A 22,649-nucleotide genomic window follows, 5' to 3' on the forward strand; every position below is an offset into this window, starting at 1 on the left:
TCCATTTCCCTCTCAGCCCCATTTTCCTGCCTTCTCTCTGTAACCTTTCATGCCCTGACTAATCAAGAATCTATCAACCTCTGTCTTAAATGTACTGAATGACTAGGCCTTGACAGCCACCTCTGACAATGAATTCCATAGAATTTCTCCACTCTCTGGCTAAAGAAATTACTTCTCACCTCCATTCTAAATGGGCATTCCTCTATTCTGAGGTTGTGTTCTCTGGTCTTAGGAAATAGGAAATATTAGGTCCTAGGTCCCTACCATAGGAAATATCCTCTCCACATCCATTCTATCTAGGATTTTCAACATTTGATACGTTTCAATAAGCTCCCTCCTCATTCTTCTGAATTTCAGTGAATACAGGACCAGAGACACCCTTCATTTGCTAAGCCTTTCAATCCCAGAAATATTTTTGTGAACCTCCTTTGAACCCTCTAAAATGTTAAAATGTTGTCTTTCTTAGACAAGAGGCTGAGAACTGTTAATGCACTCCAAGTGAGGCCTCACCTTGGCTTTATAAAGCCTCAGCCTTGCATCCTTGCTTTTATACTCCAGTCCTCTCAAAATTAATGCTAACATTGCATTTGCCTTCCTCACCACGGACTCAACCTGCAAATTAACCTTCAGGGAATCCTGCACAAGGACTCCCAAGTCCCTTTGCACCTCAGATTTTTGAATTTTCTCTCCAATCAGAAGATAATTCATGCTTTTATTTCTTCTACCAAAGTGCATGACCATACACTTCTCAACCTAGTATTCCATCTGCCACCTCTTTGCCCATTCTCCTAATCTGTTAAAATCCTTCTGCAGCCTCTCTGTTTCCTCAGCACTACCTACCCCTCCACCTACCTTTGCAACATCCACAAACTTGGCCACAAAGGCATCAATTCCGTCATCCAAATCATTGACATACAACATAAAGAGAAGCAGTCGCAGCACCAACCCCTACAGTACATTGCTGGTCACCAACAGCCAACCAGTAAAGGCTCCCTTTATTCCCACTCTTTGCCTCCTGCCAATCAGCCAGTGCTCTATCCATGCTAGTATCCTTCCTGTAATACCATGGGCTCTTATCTTGTTAAGCAGCCTCATGTGTGGCACCTCATCAAAGGTCTTCAGAAAATTCATTTTTCATTTTAAAATCTTTTTTTATTGATTATTATTGGATTAACAAAGAAAGATACATTAAGTCAATGTATCATTATGTGCAATAAGGAGTTAAATTAGCAAATAACTGATTAACAAAGCTAAGCAATATATCAATAATAAGAAGAGAAAATAAAGTGTTAAGAATAATTTTTTTGAAAGAAAAAAAAGGAAAAAAAAAGAACCCTTACTAACTGAAAAAAAAACAAAAAAAAACCCTTTGGGAGCACAACCCCGGAACTATGCAAGCTTCCATAAAAAACATCAATCCACCAACTCAAATCCACTTAAAGAAAAATTGGAAGGAAACCATATTAATTAACTCAAATCAGATTATAATAGCGGGTGAACGAACCCCACCTTTTCTCAAAATCAAATTGAGGATCAAAAGTTCGACTTCTGATTTTCTCCAAACTGAGACACGGCATCACCTGAGAGAACCATTGTATCAAAGCAGAAGCAGAAGCATCTTTCCATTTCAACAAAATGGCCCTTCTGGCCAATAATGTAACGAATGCAACACCACATCCACCAATTCTCCTTTATCTATCCTGCTTGTTATTTCTTCAAAGAATTCCAGCAGGTTTGTCAGGCAAGTTTTCCCCTGAGGAAACCATGCTGCCTACGACCTATTTTACCATGTGCCTGCAAGTACCGTGACACTACATCCTTAGCCATCGACTCAATGTTCCCTCTAAGATGTGCACATGTGCGTGCGTGCGCACACACCTTTTGCTACTAGTGCACAAAGGAACTTAAACAGCGCACAAGAGGTTGTCACGTCCTACCTCGTTGGCATGTTCAATATATTTCATGATTGTACTCAATCATGTTTTCTTTTCCGGTTTCTGATGCAGATGGTGTTGACAATGTGGAGTTTGCAATGATTTGCCTGCAGATTTTAGAACTGGTTTATTTATTCTGTTTTTATTGAAGAAATTATTGAATTACTATGTCGAATTCCAAAGAAGCAAAGGGCGTGAAGCGCAAAGGAACTGTCAGTTCATTTGAAGTGGAATGACTTAATGAAACAGTAGAAACTGCTACACCGAAAGCTCATGGAACGTGGAAAGCTCAGGATCGTGCAGCTACAAGGAATATTTATGTACACTACAGAAACTGGTTTTACCTGTGTGTATTGTTGTGATGCAAAAGTTGCTGGAGAACTTGTAAGTGGGAACAAGTGGAGCGATGTTTGGAAACTTGACTTTTTGAAGCGTTATTTAGCAAGCAAATCACATATGGACGGTGTGCAAAAGCTCTGGCGAGAAAATCCTTCATTACCCGCTACTGGCCTGCTATGTATGCTTTGTAAGAGTGCAGATGAATGAGAGTGAAAACAATCAAGCCCAGAGGAGATCAACGTTCTTGTTGACAGTGTTTTGCCAGATGTTAAAATGAACACCTCTATGTATAAAATCCAGAGCACACATGTTGTTGTCACTGGGCAGAAAATTGCACAGCACAACATTTTTGCACACACTGGTTAGAGGGAAATTAGAGGGAACATTGCATTGACTCCAACATTTTGGCACGCACTGAGGTCAGGCTAACTGGCACATAATTTCCTTTTTTCTGCCTCTCTCCCTTTTTGAAAAGTGGAGTGACATTTGCAATTTTCCAGTCCTCCGCAATCATGCAAGAATCTATTGATTCGTTGAAGATCATTACCAATGCCTCAATAATCTCTTCAGCTACCTTTTTCAGAACCCTGGGGTGTAGACCACATGATCCAGGTGATTTATCTACCTTTAGACCTTTCGGTTTCCCAAGCACCTTCTCCCTAGTAATAACTACTTCACTCACCTCTGCCCGCTGACACTCTTAAACCTTTGGCATACTGCTAGTGCCTCACCCTGTACTACCTCTCCGCTATAATGTTTGATATGTACTCTCACCTCTCTTTATATATCTGAAGAAACTTTTGCTACATTCTTTAATATTATTGGTTAGCTTGCCTTCGTATTCCATCTTTTCCCTGTTTAAAGCTTTTATAGTGCCCTTCTGGTAGTTTTTAAAAGCTTCCCAATCTTCAAACTTCCCACTAATATTTGCTCTATTATATGCCCTCTCTTTGGCATTTATGTTAGAACCATAGAACACTACAGCACAGTACAGGCCGTTCAGCCCTCCATGTTGTGCCGACCCATATATTCCTTAAAAAAAGTACTAAACCCACACTACCCCATAACCCTCCATTTTTCTTTCATCCATGTGCCTGTCCAAGAGGCTCTTAAATACCCCTAATGTTTTAGCCTCCACCACCATCCCTGGCAAGTCATTCCAGGCACTCACAACCCTCTGGGTAAAAAACTTACCCCTGACGTCTCCCCCTAAACTTCCCTCCCTTAACTTTGTACATATGCCCTCTGGTGTTTGCTATTGCTGCCCTGGGAAACAGGTACTGACTATCCACCCTATCTATGCCTCTCATAATGTTGGCTTTGTCTTCCCATGTCAGCCACAGTTGTGTCGTACTGCCTTTAGAATACTTCTTTGGATGTATTTATCCTGCACCTTCTGAATTACTCCCAGAAACTCCAGTCATCCCTGCTGGTATCCCCTTCCAGTCAATTTTGGCCAGCTCCTCTCTCATGTGTTTGTAATTCCCTTTACTGAACCGCAATACTGACAAATTTGACTTTAGCTTCACCTTTTCAAATTGCAAGGTGAATTCTATCACATTATGATCAGTTTTCTCCTAAGGACTCCTTTACCTTAAGCTCTCTAAGCAATTCTGTTTCAATATACAACACTCAATCCAGAATAGCCAATCCCTAGTGGGCTCAACCGCCAGCTGCTCTAAAAAGCCACCTTGTAGGTATTCTACAAATTCCCCATCTTGGGATTCAGCGTCATCCTGATATTCCCAATCTACCTGCACATCGAAATCCCCTTGACTATTGTAACATTACCTTTTTTGGCTGCATTTTCTACCTCTTATTGTAATTTGCATCCCACGTCTTTCCTACTGCCTGAAGCTCTGTAAATAACTCCCTTCTTTAATGCCTTCTCCCAAAGGCACAAACTTAGATGAGCAGTTTAATGACTGCTTGTCTAAGTTTGTGACATTGGGCTGTAAGATTAACAGATCCCAGAAAAAATGATGACTGACTGACTGATCGACTGACAAACTTTATTGATCCTGAGGGAAACTGGGTTTCGTTACAGTCACACCAACCAAGAGTAGTGAAGAAATATAGCAATATAAACCATAAATAATTAAATAATAAGTAAATTATGCCAAGTGGAAATAAGTCCAGGACCAGCCTATTGGCTCAGGGTGTCTGACACTCCAAGGGAGGAGTTGTAAAGTTTGATGGCCACAGGCAGGAATGACTTCCTATGACGTTCAGTGTTACATCTCGGTGGAATGAGTCTCTGACTGAATGTACTCCTGTGCCTAGCCAGTACATTATGGAGTGGATGGGAGACATTGTCCAAGATGGCATGCAACTTGGACAGCATCCTCTTTTCAGACACCACCGTCAGAGAGTCCAGTTCCACCCCCACAACATCACTGGCCTTATGAATGAGTTTGTTGATTCTGTTGGTGTCTACTACCCTGTTAAGGATAATTAATTAAGGATAATTAAGAAGTTTGCAGAGTGACACAGCAGAGGTCAGACTCGATCCTGACCTCTGGCACTGACTGTGTGGAGTTTGCTCGTTCTCACACATAATGTGCAAACTCCACATAGTTTGTGGTACTAATCTGAAATGGATTAAATTGTGAAGAGAGAGTGTATAAATTTGGTACAAGATTCCTTGAGGAGTGCATAAGGAGTTGACTAACACACACACAAAATGCTGGAGGAACAGCAGGTCATGCAACATTTATGGAGGGGAATGAACCATTGATGTTTCAGGACGATTTCCTTCACAGGACTGGGAAGGACAGGGACAAAAGGCAGAATATGAAGGCTGGGAGAAGGAGGGGAGTATATGCTGGAAGGTGATGGGTAAGATCAGGTGAGAGGGAAAGTGGGGATGAAGTGAGAAGCTGGAAGGTGATAGGTGGAAGAGGTAAAAGGCTGAAGAAGAGAGAATCTGATAGGAGAGCTCAGTGCACCATGGAAGAAATGAAAGGGGGAAGGACAGCAGAGGGAGTGAGGAGGAGAAGGGGTGAGAGAGGAACCAGAATGGGGAATGGAAAAAGTAAGAAGGAGGGAGGAGGGAGAAATTACCAGAAATTGGAGAAATTGATGATTTTTCCATCAGGCTGGCCCTGCCTTCATGGGCTGAAGGGCCTGTTTCTGTGTCATACAGAAACTATGTGTCATAGTTGTATAACAGTGGGGAACAAATGGCTGCAACATCACAAGCAAGGCTCCTGAGAGCTAACGTTAGAACACAATATTGCATTACAAATCACCTAAATGCTACCATCACCGAATAGATGAAATTGTGAGAAGAGGTTGCATAAATTTGAGTTAAGCTTCATTGGAGAGCATATAAGGAGTAAGCCATTCTACCCTTAAACCTGCCCTGCCATTTGTTGGGATCTTGACTGAGTCTTAGAGTCATAGAAAAGTACACCACAGTAAATAGGGTAATAGAAAACTAAAGCACAGAAAAAGGCCCTGCAGCCCGTCTAGTTAACGCCAAACTGATTAAGTTGTCTAGTCCCATCAACCTGCACCCAGACTACAGCCCTCATACCCCTACCACCAATGTACCAATCCAGACTTCTCTGAAACATGGACATGAAGCTTGAATACTTCACTTGCACTGGCAGATCGTTCCACACTCTCAGGACCCTCTGAGTGAAGATGTTTCCCCTCAGGTTCCCCTTAAACATTTCACCTTTCATCTTTAACCCATGACCTCTAGTTGAAGTCCCTCCCCACCTCAATGGAAGAACCCTGCTCACACGTACCCTCTCTATACCCCTCATTGTTTTATACACCTCTATCAAATCTCCTCTCAATCTTCTATGTTCTAAAGAATATTCAAATTTTCCTTATAACTCAGGTCATCCAATCCCAGCAATATCTTCGTAAATTTTCTCTGTACTCTTTCAACCTTATTTACATCTTTCCTGTAGGTAGGAGATCAAAACAATACTCCAAATTAGGCCTCACCAAGGTCTTATATAACTACAACATAACATGCCACCTCCTTTAATCAATATTTTGATCTATGAAGGCCAATATGCCAAAAGCCTACTTTACGACCCTATCAACCTGTGATGCCACTTCCACTGAATTATGGACCTGTATTCACAGATCTCTTTGTTGTAACTCACTGCTCAGTGTAAGACCTACCTCCGGTTGGTCCTGTCAAAGTGCAACAGCTTCTATTTGTCTGTATTTTTCAGCCCATTTTTACAGCTGATACTCTTCCTCACTGTTCACTTCACCACCAGTCCAGGTGTCATCTGCAAATCTGGTGATCCAGTTAACTACAGTATTATCCAGATCATCGATATAGGTGAAAAACAACAACAGACCCAGCACCGATCCCTGCATCACTCCACGAATCACAGGTCTCCAGTCAGAGAGGCAACGTGTTCTACCACTCTCTGGCTTCTCCCATAAAACCAATGCCTAATCCAATTTACTACCTCATCTTGAACCTCCCTGACCAAACTCCCTTGTGGGACCTTGTCAATTGCCTTGCTGAGGTCCATGTGGACACCAGCCACTGCCTTGCCTTCATCAACTTTCCTGAGAACTTCTTCAAAAACTCTGCAAGATTGGTTAGATACAACCTACCACACACAAAACCAAAGCCCTATTAACACGGTCATACCTTTCTTAATCCTCAGTTCCACCCACAAAGACTCACTAGATGAGTTCTCCAGTCTGTCCGGACATCTTCCCTGACTAGTAACACCACAACTTCCCTTCTAGTTCCTCCCACTCTATCACATCTAACTGGGACCGCTGGATACTGAGCTGCCAGTCCTGCCCCTCCTGCAACCAAATCTCACTAATGGCTACAATATCATAATTCCATGTATTCCATGCCCAGAGCTCATCTGCCTTCCTATCATACTCTTGCAGCTTAACCATTAATCTCATCATTCTAAAACTTTTGATTCCTGACATTGTCTGAGGTCTTAACAACATCTGTCTCCACTACCCCTCCACTAACCATTCTGGCACTTTGGTTCCTATCCCCCTGCATCTCTAGTTTAAACATTCCCGTATAGTGCACTAGCAAACTCTGCCATGAGGATATTAGTCCCCTCCTTCTGTATAGGTCCCACCTTCCCTGGAAGAGCCCAATGATCCAAAAATCTGACACCACTCCCCCCACACCAAATCCTCAGCCACATTTTAAACTGCATGATCTTCCTATTTCTGGCCTCACTGGCATGTGGCATGGGTAGCAATCCTGCGATCACAACCCTGGAGGTTCTGTCCTTTAACTTTCCACTTAACTCCCTGAACTCCCTTTGCAGAAACTCCTCACTCTTCCTACCCATGTCACTGGTACCTACGTGGACCACGACCTCTGGGTGTTCACCCTCCCACTTATGTACACTGAGAACCCAATCCAAGATGTCCCGGACCCTGGCACTCGGGAGGCAACGTGCCATCTGGCAATATACCTCTTTACCTCGCACTTGCTTCCCTGCATTCCAAAGCAAACCCATTTTGGCCCTGAATACATTCAACATCTGATCCCAGTATAGAGAATTCTGTCGATGAACAATCTTCCCAGTGAAGACATTTTTGTTCCTCTCTTTGCTAAAGCTCTAACCCTATCCCAAGTCTGTAAGTCCTGATTCCAGACAGTAAACTCTTGTCTCTTTTGATGATTAAACACATATTGCTGCTCAATACATTGTACCATGGTTGTTTCTTCCTTGGCTGGTCTTGCTCACACTCACAATGCATATACCTGTGTACCTATTTTTAAATGGTGTTCTGGAGAAAATCCATGCAGACTGAATCAGCTGGGTTACTTTCCCTGCTGCTGAGAATGATTTGTTAGAGGCATGCAGATAATGATGTTGTTCTGACTGTTAAATCTATTCCAAGATCAATCTTACCCTTCCCTCCTGTTTTTCGATCATCTATGTGCCTATCTAAGAGTTCTTTTTTTCAATGTCACTAAATGTATCTGTCATGATGTGCACTGGCAATATCAGAACGCAAGTGCAAAGGAAAGACAGACTCTAGTGTAGAGACAGTGATGAAAATTTATTCATTATCATTCGAAAAGGACATTGATGGATTGGCCAAATGATACCGCGAGAGGTAACATTCTCCAAACCAGGACCCTGCGATTTGTGCTAATCAGGCATCCACTTAAATAATACAAGTAACACGGAATCCCTGAATAAACTTAACAAGCTTAAACCAAAGTCACCAGTAGATCGCAGTACAAAGAGCGAGTCACTCAAGAAAAATACAAGGACTGTTGGTAAACAACCATTAACCAATTCAGATGTTCAAAAACCTTGGGGCCTTATGCACTTTGGTGCTCCCAACAGGCCCGAAGAAATCATTACAGGACACCCCTCCTTATGGCTGGACCCTGACAGTCCAGGAACACCTGAAAACTTGAGATTCAGGCATGACTTAGGAGCAGGGGAACTTGAGAGAGCGACCTGGGAGAGGGAAAGAGACTTGGGAACCTCAAGAGGCTGAGAAACTTGGGCACCCCAAGAGGCAGAGAGACCCGGGAATCTCAAGTGAGACCAGGGAACTTCAAGGAGAATCTCGAGTGGGACCTTGAGAAGGAGGGTTGGGACTCCTTGAGATGAGGAGACATAGAAAGACCTTGGCAACACAGAAAACACATTGGAAAAAGTCCTTGGAAACCTTGATGACCTTGAACACTTAGGCTGAGACTCTTAGACCTGGGAAAAGCCTTGGGACCTAGAAAATCTGAAATGTAGAAAACACTAAACTCAAAATCTAGGGAAGGATCTTGGAAAGATCTTGCTCACAGAGCTTTACTCTTCCAAGATTTACACCATTGACTTGAATGTTGACTTGCTGAAGCAAATGAATTTTATTGATAAGCTTGCTTGAAGTTCTCAATGGCTATGCAGAAACTGAGTCACGGAATTCCAATGTTGGGCACCTGGGTACTTATGACTTGAAAAGCTCAGAATAGAGACCAGAGAGACTCAGAAGTGTAGACTCGAGACACTCAGAACGTACACTCAGGACATAGAATAGAAGGCACCCTTGCCTCCAGCCACCGATGTCAAAGTGCCGCTGTTCAACCTCCGCTGGGTCCATTACTTGGCCAGATCCTTCTGTCAAGGTGTGTGCTGGCAACATCAGCACCCAAGTGGAGAGGAAAGACAGATTCTGACATAGAGGTGGTGATGAGAGTTTATTTATAACAATTCCAAGAGAACATCAGCATCCCGGCTGAGCAAAGTAGCTTTCTCAGAACTAGATCCCTGCAATTAGCACTAATCAGGCATCCACTTACAGAATACAAGTAGCCCGGAATCTCTGAGCTGATCAAAATAAACTTAACAAGCTTGACCGGAAAGCACCAGGCAACCGCATTACAAAGAGCTGGAGGTAAGCACGAGGAGCTCTAAATAATGAGCAAACAGCAAATAACCCATTCAGGCGCCCAAGAACCTCAGGGCCCAGTGCTCTCCAGCACCCCACACAGACATGAATAACTTATTACGATATCTGCCTGTACTACCACCCCCAAGTGTGCATTCCACGACCCACCTCTCTCAACATAAAACAGCTACTTCTGATATCTCCCCAGGCTTTCCTACAGTCACCTTAGAATTATGCCCTCATGGTTTAGACATTTCCACCCTGGGAGAAAGTCTCTGTCCACTCTATCTATGCCTCTTATCATCTTGTACAGCTCTGTCAAGTCACCTCTCATCCTCCTTCACTCCAAAGAGAAAAGCCCCAGCTCACACAACCTTTCCTGTCTAATCTAGATTAGAAACATAGAAAACTTCCAGCACATATAGGCCCTTCGGCCCACAAAGTTGTGCTGAACATGTCCCTACCTTAGAAATGACTAGGGTTACCTATAGCCCCTCTATTTTTCTAAGCTCCATGTACCTATCCAAAAGTCTCTTAAAAGACCCTATTGTATCCGCCTCCACCACTGTTGCCAGCAGCCCATTCCACACACTCACCACTCTGCATAAAAAACTTACTCCTGACATCTCTTCCATACCTACTCCCCAGCACCTTAAACCTGTGCCCTCTTGTGGCAGCCATTTCAGCCCTGGGAATATGCCTCTGACTATCCACAGGATCAATACCTCTCATCATCTTATACACTTCCATCAGGTCACCTCTCATTCTCGGTCTCTCCAAGGAGAAAAGGCTGAGTTCACTCAACCTGTTTTCATAAGGCATGCTACAGGCAACATCATTACAAATCTTCTCTGCACCCGTTCTATGGCTTCCACATCTTTCCTGATTGCATTAAAAGGCAGAGAACAAAAAGTAAGCGGGAGGTTTAGAGAGGATTTGAAAAGGATTTTATGGGTGGGTTAGAATCTGGAACTCACTGACAAATCATTCTGCAGATGCTGGAAATCCAGAGTAACACATGCAAGATGTTGAAGGAACTCAACGGGTCAGGAGCATCTATGGAAAGGGAAAGACAGTCGATGTTTCAGACAATGACCATGATGAAGCATTTTGCATGTAGTACTCCCTGCTGGAGGGGTCAGTAAGTATGTGAAAAAGAATGAAATTGCTGAGACATACAATGGGATTAGTGCAGGTGGCTCACAGATGTTCGGGGATGGACAAGATGGGCTGAAGGGCCTGTTTCTATGCTGTAAGACTCTTGTGAGGTAAGGTCACAGCATATTTAGTAATGAGTGATCCGTTTCAGATACAACGATGGTTTGATAAAGATTGACAGAGACTTCTTTACTCTTAGGGGAATTGGGAATGGAGAGTGCATTGGGAATTGGGGGAGTGCATTGTCAAAGTTGGGGTGTCAATGCCTCATTAATAAAAATCAGGAGCTCACTCCCAACCCCATGATGTTCTGGTTGCTGGTTGGGACAGCAATGGGTGGAGATTTTTTTAGTGAGGGGAGTCTGGAGCTGAGGTACAAAGCAAACAGGATCCAACTAAATGGCAGAATGGGCTTTCAGAATCAGGTTTATCATCAGTGACATATGTCGTGGAAATTGTTGTTTTGTGGCAGCAGTCCTGTGCAATACATAAACATTACCAAAAGTTGCAAAAACAGATAAATAGTGCACTTGGAACAATGAAGTAGTGCTCATTGGCTCACGGACCATTCCGAAATCTGATGGCGGAGGGAAAGAAGCTGTTCCTAAAATGGCGAGAGTGGGTCTTCAGTAATGAGAAGAGGGCACAGCCTGGATAGTGAGGTCTTAGGCCATAAGACATAGGAGCAGAATTAGGCCATTTGGCCCATCGAGTCTGATCCACCATTCAATCATGGCTGATCCTTTTTTTATCTCCTGCTCAACCCCAGTTCCCGGCCGTCTCCCCGTAACCTTTGTCCAATCAAGAACCTATCAATCTCTGCCTTAAATACACTCAACAACCCATGTGGCAACAAGTTCCACAAGTTCACCACCCTTCTGTGGTGGATGCTGCCTTCTTGAGGCATTGCCTCTTGAAGATACCCTCAGTGGTGGGGCAGGTTGTGTCTGTGATGGATCTGACTTGCCCTACAACCCTCTGCAGCTTATGCTGATCCTGTGCCTCTGTGCCAGAATGAGATGCAGCCAGCCAAAATGCTCTCCACCATACTTCTGTAGAAATTCGCCAGAGTCTTTGGTAACATACCAAAGCTCCTTGAATTCCTAATCAAGTACAGATGCTGGCATGCCTTCTTCACGATAGTGTCAATATGTTGGGCTCTGGTAGATCCTCAAAGGCATTGGCACCCAGGAACTTAAAGCTGTTCAACCGCTGACCTCTCCATGAGGACTGGTGTGTGTTCCCTTGCCTTCCCCTTCCTGAGATCCACAATTGATTCCTTTGTCTTGCTGACACTGCGTGTGAGGCTGTTGTTGTGACACCACTCAACCAGCAGAGCTATCTCACTCCTGTACGTCTCCCTGCCTCCACCTGGGATTTTTCCAGCAGTGATGCCTTCAGTGCATTCATAGCTAGCTTCTGAGCTGTGCCTAGCCCCACAGTGATGAGAGCGTAGAGCAGTAGGCTAAGCACGCATCTGTGAGGTGTGTCTGTGTTGTTTCTCAGTGAGGAGGAGATGTTATTACTGATCAGGTCTCCACTGTCGATTAGGTGTGTCAGGAATGCCAATAAAGAGTGCCACTGAATGAGTTTCAGAATCAAAATTAGAATCAGGTTTACCGTCACTGATGTAAATTATGAAGTGTGTTGTTTTCTTTATTTATTTAGTGATACAGTGCAGAATAGGCCTTTCCTGCCCTTTGAGGCACGCTGCCCCAGGAACCTCCGACAACCCCGATTTAATCCTAACCTAACAACAGGGCAACTTACAATGACCAATTAACTCACCCGCTATGTCTTTGGACGACGGGAGGAAACTGGAGCACCTGGAGAAAACCCATGCATTCCAGGGGGAGGACATACAGCGACCCCTTACAGAGGATGCTGGGATTGAACTCTGAACTCTGACACCCTGGGCTGTAATAGTGTCATGGTAACCACCATGCTACCATGGCGCATGTACGGTACAAGCATAGCAACGGGCCTTGAGGTTAACCACAAGAAGATTGCTGAGCTCTGTGCCACTTTTACGAACATAAGCTTCATTTTTAACTCTGTCGATTAGTGGCTTGTTAATTAAGGTAAGATTGATTTAATTTTTCCTGGGGAACGGGAGAATTAGCTCAGAGCCAGGATTGATCCCTGGATGAGCTGTTCCACCAAATAAAGTAACCAAACCCAGTTTATTTGAAAAATCTTGTTGTGTTGCCGCAGTATAATGCAAGAGACATAAAAATTGCTATGTTACAAAAGTAAATAAATACTGCAAAAGAGGAACATTGAGGTAGTGTTCATGGATTGTTCCGAAATCCAATGGCAGAGCTGTTCCTGAAACAGTTAATCTGGGTCTTCAGGCTCCTGAACCTCCTCCGTGATGGTGACAATGAGAAGAGGGCATGGTTATCATAGAAAAAAATAGCTGCACAATCTGTTATGTCTGAGCTAGTTCACTAGCAGTGCAACTCACTAGTTCAATCCTCAGCACCTTCTCACCTTCAGAAGCACAGTATGATGTCTCTAGCATGTCACTGTCTCAGAGTATTGTGAGAGTCTGCTCTCCCCACTTTCATTTCAGTTCAGCTGTAGCCGTGACAGCTTTCATGCTATAATCTCCCTTCCTTCAGGCTGTGGTTTCCTCTTGCTTTAAGAAGACGACTATCTTCCCGATAGCCAGAACCAACAAGATAATGTGCCTGCCTTAATAACCACCACCGATGGGCTCTGACCTCTATCACCAGAATCTGAATCAGAATCAGGTTTATTATCAGCGACCTGTGTCGTGAAACTTGTTAACTTAACAGCAGCAGCTCAATGCGATACATAATATGGAAGAAAAATATATAATAATAAGTAAAACAATTACAGTGTACATATAGTTAATAGATCAAAGATCATGCAAAAACAGAAATAATATATTAAAAAGTGAGGTAGTGTTTACAGGTTCAATGTCCATTTAGGAATCGGATGGCAGAGGGGAAGAAGCTGTTCCTGAATCGCTGAGTGTGTGCCTTCAGGTTTCCGAGATACTGTCAGGGCACCAAGTTCAGCCCTCCAGAGAGCCTCAGTGCACTGCAGTTTGCCTACTGCCGAAACAGGCCTGCAGTAGATGCCTTCTCCCTGCCCCTACACTCAACCCTGAAGCACTTTGGGCAGCGAAGCTACCTACATTGGAATCGGGTTTAATATCAACGACACATGTCGTGAAATCTGTTAACTTTGTGGCAGCAGTACAATGAGTACATGATAATATAAAAAATTGAATTACAATAAGTATATATATATAAAATAGTTAAATTAAATAAGTACAGTAGTGCAAAAGCAGAAATTAATAAGTATTGAGGTAGCTTTCATGGGTTCAGTGTCCATTCAGAAACCTGATGGCTGAGGGGAAGAAGCTGTTCCTGAATCATTGAGTGGGTACCTTCAGGCTTCTGTACCTCCTTCCTGACGGTAGCAATGAGAAGAGGGCATGTCCTTGGTGATGGGGGTCCTTAATGATGGACACAGCCTTTCTGAGACATGGCTCTTTGAAGATGTCCTGGATACTACGGAGGCTGGTACCCATGATGGAGCTGACCAACTTCACAACTCTCTGCAACTTACTTCCATCCTGCGCAGTAGCCCCCCTCCCCCCCCATACCAGATGGTGATGCTTTCCATAGTACAGCTGTAGAAATTTGCAAGTGTTTTAAGTGACATACCAAATCTCTTCAAACTCCTACTGAAATATAGCCGGTTTGCCTTCTTTATAGCTGCATCAATATGTTGGGACCAGGTTAGATCCGCAAAGATATTGACACACAAGAACCTGAAATTGTTCACTCTCTCCACTTCTGATCCCTCTCTGAGGACTGGTGAGTGTTCCCTCACCGTACCCTTTCTAAAGTGCACAGTCAGCTCTTTGGGATTACTGAGGTTGCTGCCGCTGCTGGTATATCTCACTCCTGTACACCCTCTCGTCACCATCTGAAATTCTGCCAACAATGGTTGTATCATCAGCAAACTTATGGAAAGCATTTGAGCTGTGCTTAGCCGCACAGTTTATTGTTTACGGACTACAGCTCTGCCTTCAATACTGTTATTCCACACAAACTCATCACCAAACTCTGGACCCTGGGAGTCAACTGGATCCTTGACTTCCTGCCCAAAATCAGTAAGGGCAGGTAGAAACATCTGTGCATGATTATACTAAACCCTGGCGCCACAATAAGTTGCTCCTCAGCCCCCTGTACCCTCATAACTGTGGCCAGTTTCTGTGCTAACTCCATCTATAAGTGTTTTTTCCTTCCAAAAATACTTTATTCAGAAATATTACAAAATAAAGTTACTTACATGGAAAAAACTATTAGTTAAATCTGAGTCCTTATACAATAAATAAAGTTATTTACAATAAATTATCCGTTGGCTCTCTGTTCCTATTCAGATTAAAGATGCTTACAATAAAACATTCACTGACTCTCAAACTTTAGGCAAGGATTAAAGACTTATTTACAATAAAATAAAATTATTAACGATAAACATCCAGGCATTGACTCTCATTTCTTCACTATTCTTGGTTGGTGCGGCTGTAACAAAACCCAATTTCCCTCGGGATCAATAAAGTATGTCTGTCTGTCATTCCTTTACCGAAGTTCCTTGACGGTCTACGTTTCCAGCCACGCCTGGGACACCATGTTGACTCGCACCGCTGATGAGGGGTATTCTCCTCCCCACCCGACCCCTCCCACTCCCAAGGGTGATGAACCTTAAACTGTGGTCCATAGTGGACCATATCTAAATAAAAATGATGGGTCGTGTACAGGGAGGAGATAAAGAGCTGATTAACAGTGTCATGGCAACGACTTTTCCCTCAGTGTTGACAAAACAAAGGAGCTGGTGACTGACTTCGGGTGGGGAAATGGTGTCGGGTTTCCGTGGCTGATTCTCGCCTTCAGGAGACGTGCTGAGGGATGCACTCAGACTGGGTGCAGCCGCCGCCAAGGCCCGTTGGGGAAGGACCACAGTTTAAGGTTCATCACCCGCGGGAGTGGGAGCGGTGTGGATAAATGCGTCAACATGGTGCCCCCGGAGGGGCTGGAAATGTATAGACCGTCAAGGAACTTCGGTAAAGGAATGAGAGTCGACGCCTGGACGTTCATCGTTAATAATTTTTACTTCATTGTGAATAAGTCTTTAATCCTTGCCTAAAGTTTGAGAGTCAATGATAGGTTTATTGTAAACATCCTTAATTTGAATAGGAACAGAGAGCCAACGCATAATTTATTGTAAATAACTATTGTATAAGGATTCAGTTTTAACGAATGGTTTTTTTAAACTATGTAAATAACTTTATTTTGTAATATTCCTGAAAAAGGATTTTTGGAGAAAATAAAAGGTTGAGTTTCTAGGGGGTGAACATCTCAATAGCCCATCCTGGTCCAACGTGAGCTCCTGTTCTTCCCCAGAAGGCCACAGAAATTTGCACGTCCCTGTCGGCCCTGACTAATTTTTATCGATGGACCACAGAAAGCATTCTGTCTGAATGTACCTGGCTTGATATGGCAGCTGACCTGCTCACAGTGGCAGGAAACTGCGGAGAGTCGTGGACACAGCTCGGCACGTCACAGGAGCCAACCTCCCCTCCATGGATTCAGCCTATTAATCTCATTGCCTCAGGAAAACACCCAGCGCAATAAAGTCCCCACCCACCCTAGACATCCTCTCTTCAGTCAGGCAGAAAATACAAAAGCGTGAAAGCACATACCACCAGACTCTCTCTGTCTGCTTTACCAGATTCCAGAACAGACCTTTTCCACAATGAAAACTCTTGGCCACCTCATTATTGTTTGTTGTTTACCTTTTCGGTCGCTTTTGCGCTTTATTCTGCATTGTTATTGTCTTACCGTATTCTGCCCCGGCGCACTGGGTAATGATTTGACCTGTTTGAGCAGCAGGCAAGACAAGTTTTGACCGTGATAAACCAACACGCACTGTAGACATCCAGTCTGGGAGCGGCATTTCTCTTGTAGTCCACCGGGGGGCGCATCTGCACGCAAAAAGTTCGTCCCAATCGTTCGCCAAACTTCAAAAACAATTTTCAAAAGTTAAGCTCGTGAAAGTAATTGGCGAGGGAGAGGGGCCAGAAGAGACGCGGCTGGCTGAGGGAGAGGAATTAGGGCCATGTTTGTGAGGAAACCTTTTCTCTGGAAATGTTTGGGGGGGTGGGTGTTTGCCAGGAGCCTGAGTGGGGGGTCCGGCAGTAGGTTGGACCTGGCCGGCATTTACCCCCCTATCACCACCCCCTTCAACCAGAGGGGAGAGGTGGACTACCAGCAGCTGGAGAACAACGTCCACAAGTGGAGCAAGATCCCCTTCAGAGGTAACTTGTGTTTGGACAATATTTTGTACTTATTTTTGAAATCATGGAGCAATATGACACAGATCTTTCGGCCCAACCAAATCTTGCGGGCCGCATTGTCCACACGGCTAGTCCTAAATCACTGCGTTCTCCCGATATCCCTCTAAATCCCTCCTCTCCAATTGCTTCTTAAAGGACACTGTTGCCGCTGTCTCAATCATTTCATCCCGTAGCTTGTTTCATATACTCTCCACGCTCCTGTGAAAAAGTTGCTACTCAAGTCCTTTTTAAATCCGTCAAGTCAATTTTTTTTGCCTCATATGCTGTGTCCAATCTTTCGCTATGAGACAACCCTCCCATTTCAGATATTAGTCTGGAAAACTGCCTCTGATTGTCTTCCTTAAATGAAGAAACCCATAATCCAGAGGAGCAAAATTCAACCATTTGGCCCAAAGAGTTGGCTCTGCCCTTCCATCAGGGATGATTTATTTTCCTTGTCAATCCCATCCTCTGGTCTTCTCCCCATATGACTCCCTGACTAATCAAGAACCTGTCAGCCTCTGCTTTAGATATACTCAATAACTTAGTCTCTACAGCCATCTGTGGCAATGAATTTGCAGATTCTCCACCCTCTGGGTAAAGAAATTCCTCCTCATCTCCTTCTAAGGCTGTGCTCTCTGGCCCCAGACTCCCTCACTATAGGAGACATCCACTCTATCTAGGCTTGTCAATATTCAAACCAAAGACAGTCTGCAGATGCTGGAAATCCAAAGCAACACACATGGGATGCTGGAGGAACTCGGCAGCCCAGTCCGTGGAAAAGACTAAACAACTGACGTTTCCGGCCGAGATCCTTCAGGACTGGAAGGGAAGAGGGGAAGAAGATGGGGAGAGGGGAGGAAGAAGTACAGGTGGTAGGTGATAGTGAGTCAGGGGAGGGGATGAAGTAAAGAGCTAGGATGTGGATTGGTAAAAGAAATGAAGGGCTGAAAATGGGGGAATCTCATGGGAGAGGACAGAAAACCCCGGAAGAAAGGAAAGGAGGAGCACTACAGGGAGATGATGGGCAGGTAAGGGGATAAAGTGAGAGCACTGTGGACAGAAGGGAACAGATGGACATTTGCTCGGATTTCCGGAAAGTGTTCGATAAGGTGCCACATAAAAGACATCCGTAAGATAAGAATGCATAGAGTTGGGGGTGATGTATTAGTGTGGATAGATTAAATGATTGGTTAACTAATAGAAAACAGAGTGAGATACATGGGTGTTCCTCCGGTTGACAATCAGTGGTGAGCGATGTGCCGCAGGGGTCGGTGCTGGGACCGCAACTGTTCACGATATACATTAACGATCTGGAAGAGGGGACTGAGTGTAGTGTATCTAAATTTGCTGATGATACTAAATTGAATGGAAAAGCAAATTGTGCAGAAGATACGGAGAGTCTGCAGGGAGATATAGATAGGTTAAGTGAGTGGACAAGGGTCTGGCAGATGGAGTACAATGTTGGTAAATGCGAGGTCATACACTTCGGAAGGAAAATGGAAGAGCAGATTATTATTCAAGTAGTTAAAAAAATTGCATAATGCTGCTGTGCAGAGGGACTTGGGAGTGCTTTTGCAAGAATCACAAAAGATTGGTTTGCAGGTGCAGCCGGCTACCAAGAAGGCAAATACGATGTTGGCCTACATTGCTAGAGGGACTGAATTTAAGAGCAGGGAGGTTATGCTGCAACTATACAGGATACTGGTGAGGCCGCACCTGGAGTACTGTGTGCAGTTCTGGTCTCCATACTTGAAGAAGGATATACTGGCTTTGGAGGCGGTGCAGAGGAGGCTCACCAGGTTGATTCCAGAGACGAGGGGGTGAGACTATGATGAGAGATTGACAGGAGGAAATTTGCAGATGCTGGAAATTCAAGCAACACACAAAATGCTGGTGGAACACAGCAGGCCAGGCAGCATCTATAGGGAGAAGCACTGTCGACGTTTCGGGCCGAGACCCTTCGTCAGGACTAACTGAAGGGAAAGATAGTAAGTGATTTGATAGTAGGAGGGGGAGGGGAAAATGTGAAATGATAGGAGAAGACCGGAGGGGTGGGGTGAAGCTAAGAGCTGGAAAGGTGATTGGCGAAAGGGATACAGAGCTGGAGAAGGATCGTGGGACAGGAGGCCTAGGGAGAAAGAAAGGGGGAGGAGAGCACCAGAGGGAGATGGAGAACAGGCAGAGTGATAGGCAGAGAGAAAAAAAAGGAGGGGGGAAAAAGCTAAATATATCAGGGATGGGGTAAGAAGGGGTGGAGGGGCATTAATGGAAGTTAGAGAAGTCGATGTTCATGCCATCAGGTTGGAGGCTACCCAGCTGGTATATAAAGTGTTGTTCCTCCAACCTGAGTGTGGCTTCATCTTGACAGTAGAGGAGGTCATGGATAGACATATCAGAATGGGAATGGGACGCAGAATTAAAATGCGTGGCCACTGGGAGATCCTGCTTTCTCTGGCGGACAGAGTGTAGGTGTTCAGCGAAACGGTCTCCCAGTCTGCATCGGGTCTCACCAGTATATAAAAGGCCACACCGGGAGCACCGGACGCAGTATACCACACCAGCTGACTCACAGTGTCGCCTCACCTGGAAGGACTGTCTGGGGCCCTGAATGGTGGTGAGGAAGGAAGTGTAAGGGCAGGTGTAGTAGTTGTTCCGTTTACAAGGATAAGTGCCAGGAGGGAGATCGGTGGGAAGGGATCGGGGAGACGAGTGGACAAGGGAGTCGCGTAGGGAGCAATCCCTGCGGAAAGCAGAAGGGGGGGGGGGAGGGAAAAATGTGTTTGGCAGTGGGATCCCGTTGGAGGTGGTGGAAGTTATGGAGAATTATACGTTGGACCCGGAGGCTGGTGGGGTGGTAGGAGAGGACAAGGGGAACCCTATCCCGAGTGAGGTGGTGGGCGGATGAGGTGAGGGCAGATGTGCAGGAAATGGGAGAGATGCATTTGAGAGCAGAGTTGATGGTGGATGAAGGGAAGCCCCTTTGTTTAAAAAAGGAAGACATCTCCTTCATCCTGGAATAAAAAGCCTCATCCTGAGAGCAGATGCGGCGGAGACAGAGGAATTGTGAGAAGGGGATAGCATTTTCGCAACAGACAGGGTGGGAAGAGGAATAGTCCAGGTAGCTGTGAGAGTCTGTAGGTTTATAGTAGATATCAGTAGATAAGCCCTCTCCAGAGATGGAGACAGAAAGATCAAGAAAGGGGAGGGAGGTGTCAGAAATGGACCAGGTAAATTTGAGGGCAGGGTGAAAGTTGGAGGCAAAGTTAATGAAGTCAACGAGCTCAGCATGCATGCAGGAGGCAGTACCACGATCCTTTCCCTTCTCCAGCTCTGTATCCCTTTCGCCAATCACCTTTCCAGTCTTCTCTTATCGTTTTGCATTTTCCCTTCCCCCTCCTACTTCCAAATTTCTTACTGTCTTTCCTTTCAGTTAGTCCTGATGAAGGGTCTCGGCCCGAAACGTCGACAGCGCTTCTCCCTATAGATGCTGCCTGGCCTGCTGTGTTCCACCAGCATTTTGTGTGAGGAGAGTTTGTCACCTGGGACTGTACTCACTGGAATTCAGAAGAATGAGAGGGGATCTTATAGAAACATAGAAACTTATGAAAGGGATAGAGAAGATAGAGACAAGAAAGTTGTTTCCACTGGTAGGTGAGACTAGAACTAGGGGACATAGTCTTAAGGTTCGGGAAAGTAGATTTAGGACGGAGATGAGGAGGAACTGCTTTTCCCAGAGAGTAGTGAACTGTGGAATTCTCTGCCGGATGAATCAGTGGAGGCTACCATAGTAAATATATTTAAGACAAGGTTGGATAGATTTTTGTATAGTAGGGGAATTAAAGGCAGGTAGATGGAGATGAGTCCATGGCCAGATCAGACATGGCAGGCTCAACGGGTCAGACGGCCGACTCCTGCTTATGTTCTTATGAGAGAAGGAAACAGGAATGGGGAAGGGGGCAATTGGTGAAAGAGAAGGGGGAAGAGATATCGATGTGCATGTCATCAGGTTGGAGGCTACCCAGATGAATATAAGGTTGCTCCTCTGGCCCGAGTGTGTCCTCATTGTGGCAGTAGAGGAGGCAATGGACTGATGTGTCGGAATGGAAATTCCGCTTTTTCTGGTGGGTGGAGCCTCACCTGGAAGGGGTGCTTGAGGCCTTGAATGGTAGTGAGGTAGGGGCAGGTGTGGCACTTGTTCCGCTTGCAAGGATAAGTACCCCAGAAGGGAGATCAGTGAGGAGGGACAAGTGGACAAGGGAGTCGCGTATGAGTGATCCCTGTGGAAAGTGGAGGCGGGGGAGAGAAAGATGTGCTTGGTGGTGGGATCCCGTCGGAGATGGTGGAAGCTATGAAGAATTATCTGCTGGATGCAGAGGCTAGTGGGATGGTCTCAGAACAAAGGTGTCTGGGAATACTGGTCTGTCATTCATTGAGTATGGTGTCACAGGTCATTAAGACAGCTTATGGCGCATTGGCCTTCATAAATCAAGAGTATTGAGTACAGGAGATGGGATGTTATGTTGAAGTTGTATAAAACATTGGAGTATTGTGTGCAGTTTTGATCACCTACCTACAGGAAATAAGGTTGAAAGAGTGCAGAGAAAATTTACAAGGGTGTCGCTGGGTCCGGAGGACCTGCGTTATAAGGAAAGATTGAATAGGTTAGAACTTTATTCCTTGGAACATAGAAGATTGAGAGGAGATTTGAATGACAAAATGATGAGGGGCATAGATAGGGTAAGTGCAAGCAGGCTTTTTCCACTGAGGTTGGGTGGTACTATAACTGGAGGTCATGGGTTAAAGGTGAAAGGTGAAGAGCTTAAGGGGAACACAGGTCGAAGCCTCTTCACTGAAAGGGTCATGAGAGTGTGTAATGAGCCGTCAGCACAGGTGATGCATGCAAGCTCGATTTCAATGTTTAAGAGAGGTTTGGATAGGTACATGGATGGTAGGGGTGTGGAGGGCTATAGTCCTGGTGCAGATTGATGGTAGTAGGCAGCTTAAATGCTTCTACTAGATGGGCTGAAGGGCCTGTTTCTGTGCCGTAATTTCCTGTGACTCTAAGTTAAAGTGCATATTGTGTGCAGCTCAGGTAAACAGCTCAGTGTCCTAGTGACGAGACTTTGGTGGCGACAGGGTACTTGTTACCCAGTCTGGTAGTCTGAGTGCTCCTACTGAATCATAACCTGGTCGTAAAGTTGTTATCTGAGTCCCATTTGTCCACGTCTAAAGTTTTCCCGTCCATGTACCTGTCTAATGTCTAACCAATATTGTTGTTGTAGCCGCCGCCACCATTTCCCTTGATAGATTTTCCATTTACCCACGTCCCTCTGTGTGCAATATCTACCCTCGGCTTCCCTTCAGATCTTTCCTATTTCGCCCTAAACCTCTTCCCCCAAGTTTTGGACCCTTCCCCCACCTTTCTGGGGAAATAGCTGTTACCATCTATGTTGGTCGGGGTTGACCAGGGA

The 22,649-nt window shown here is 44.9% G+C and overlaps 2 protein-coding genes across 9 annotated transcripts in view; one reads left to right on the forward strand and one right to left on the reverse strand.

Annotated features, from left to right (window-relative positions):
• LOC132379370 (zinc finger protein 420-like) overlaps positions 1-16,787 on the reverse strand; it is a 75,228-nt gene extending 58,441 nt beyond the window's left edge. For 4 of the 6 annotated variants that reach the window (XM_059947142.1, XM_059947141.1, XM_059947136.1 and 1 more), the window contains exon 1: positions 16,682-16,787. The gene's annotated coding sequence lies outside the window, so the exon portion shown is untranslated. The remainder of the gene's footprint in view (positions 1-16,681) is intronic. The other 2 variants (XM_059947144.1, XM_059947138.1) reach the window with 1 other exon arrangement.
• A 171-nt stretch (positions 16,788-16,958) lies between these two features.
• hoga1 (4-hydroxy-2-oxoglutarate aldolase 1) overlaps positions 16,959-22,649 on the forward strand; it is a 43,112-nt gene continuing 37,421 nt past the window's right edge. For all 3 annotated transcript variants that reach the window (XM_059947146.1, XM_059947147.1, XM_059947148.1), the window contains exon 1: positions 16,959-17,157. In XM_059947146.1, coding sequence (XP_059803129.1) covers positions 16,959-17,157 — 199 coding nt within the window. The remainder of the gene's footprint in view (positions 17,158-22,649) is intronic.

This window comes from Hypanus sabinus, chromosome 22 (genome assembly GCF_030144855.1).
Source record: "Hypanus sabinus isolate sHypSab1 chromosome 22, sHypSab1.hap1, whole genome shotgun sequence".
NCBI lineage: Eukaryota > Metazoa > Chordata > Chondrichthyes > Myliobatiformes > Dasyatidae > Hypanus > Hypanus sabinus.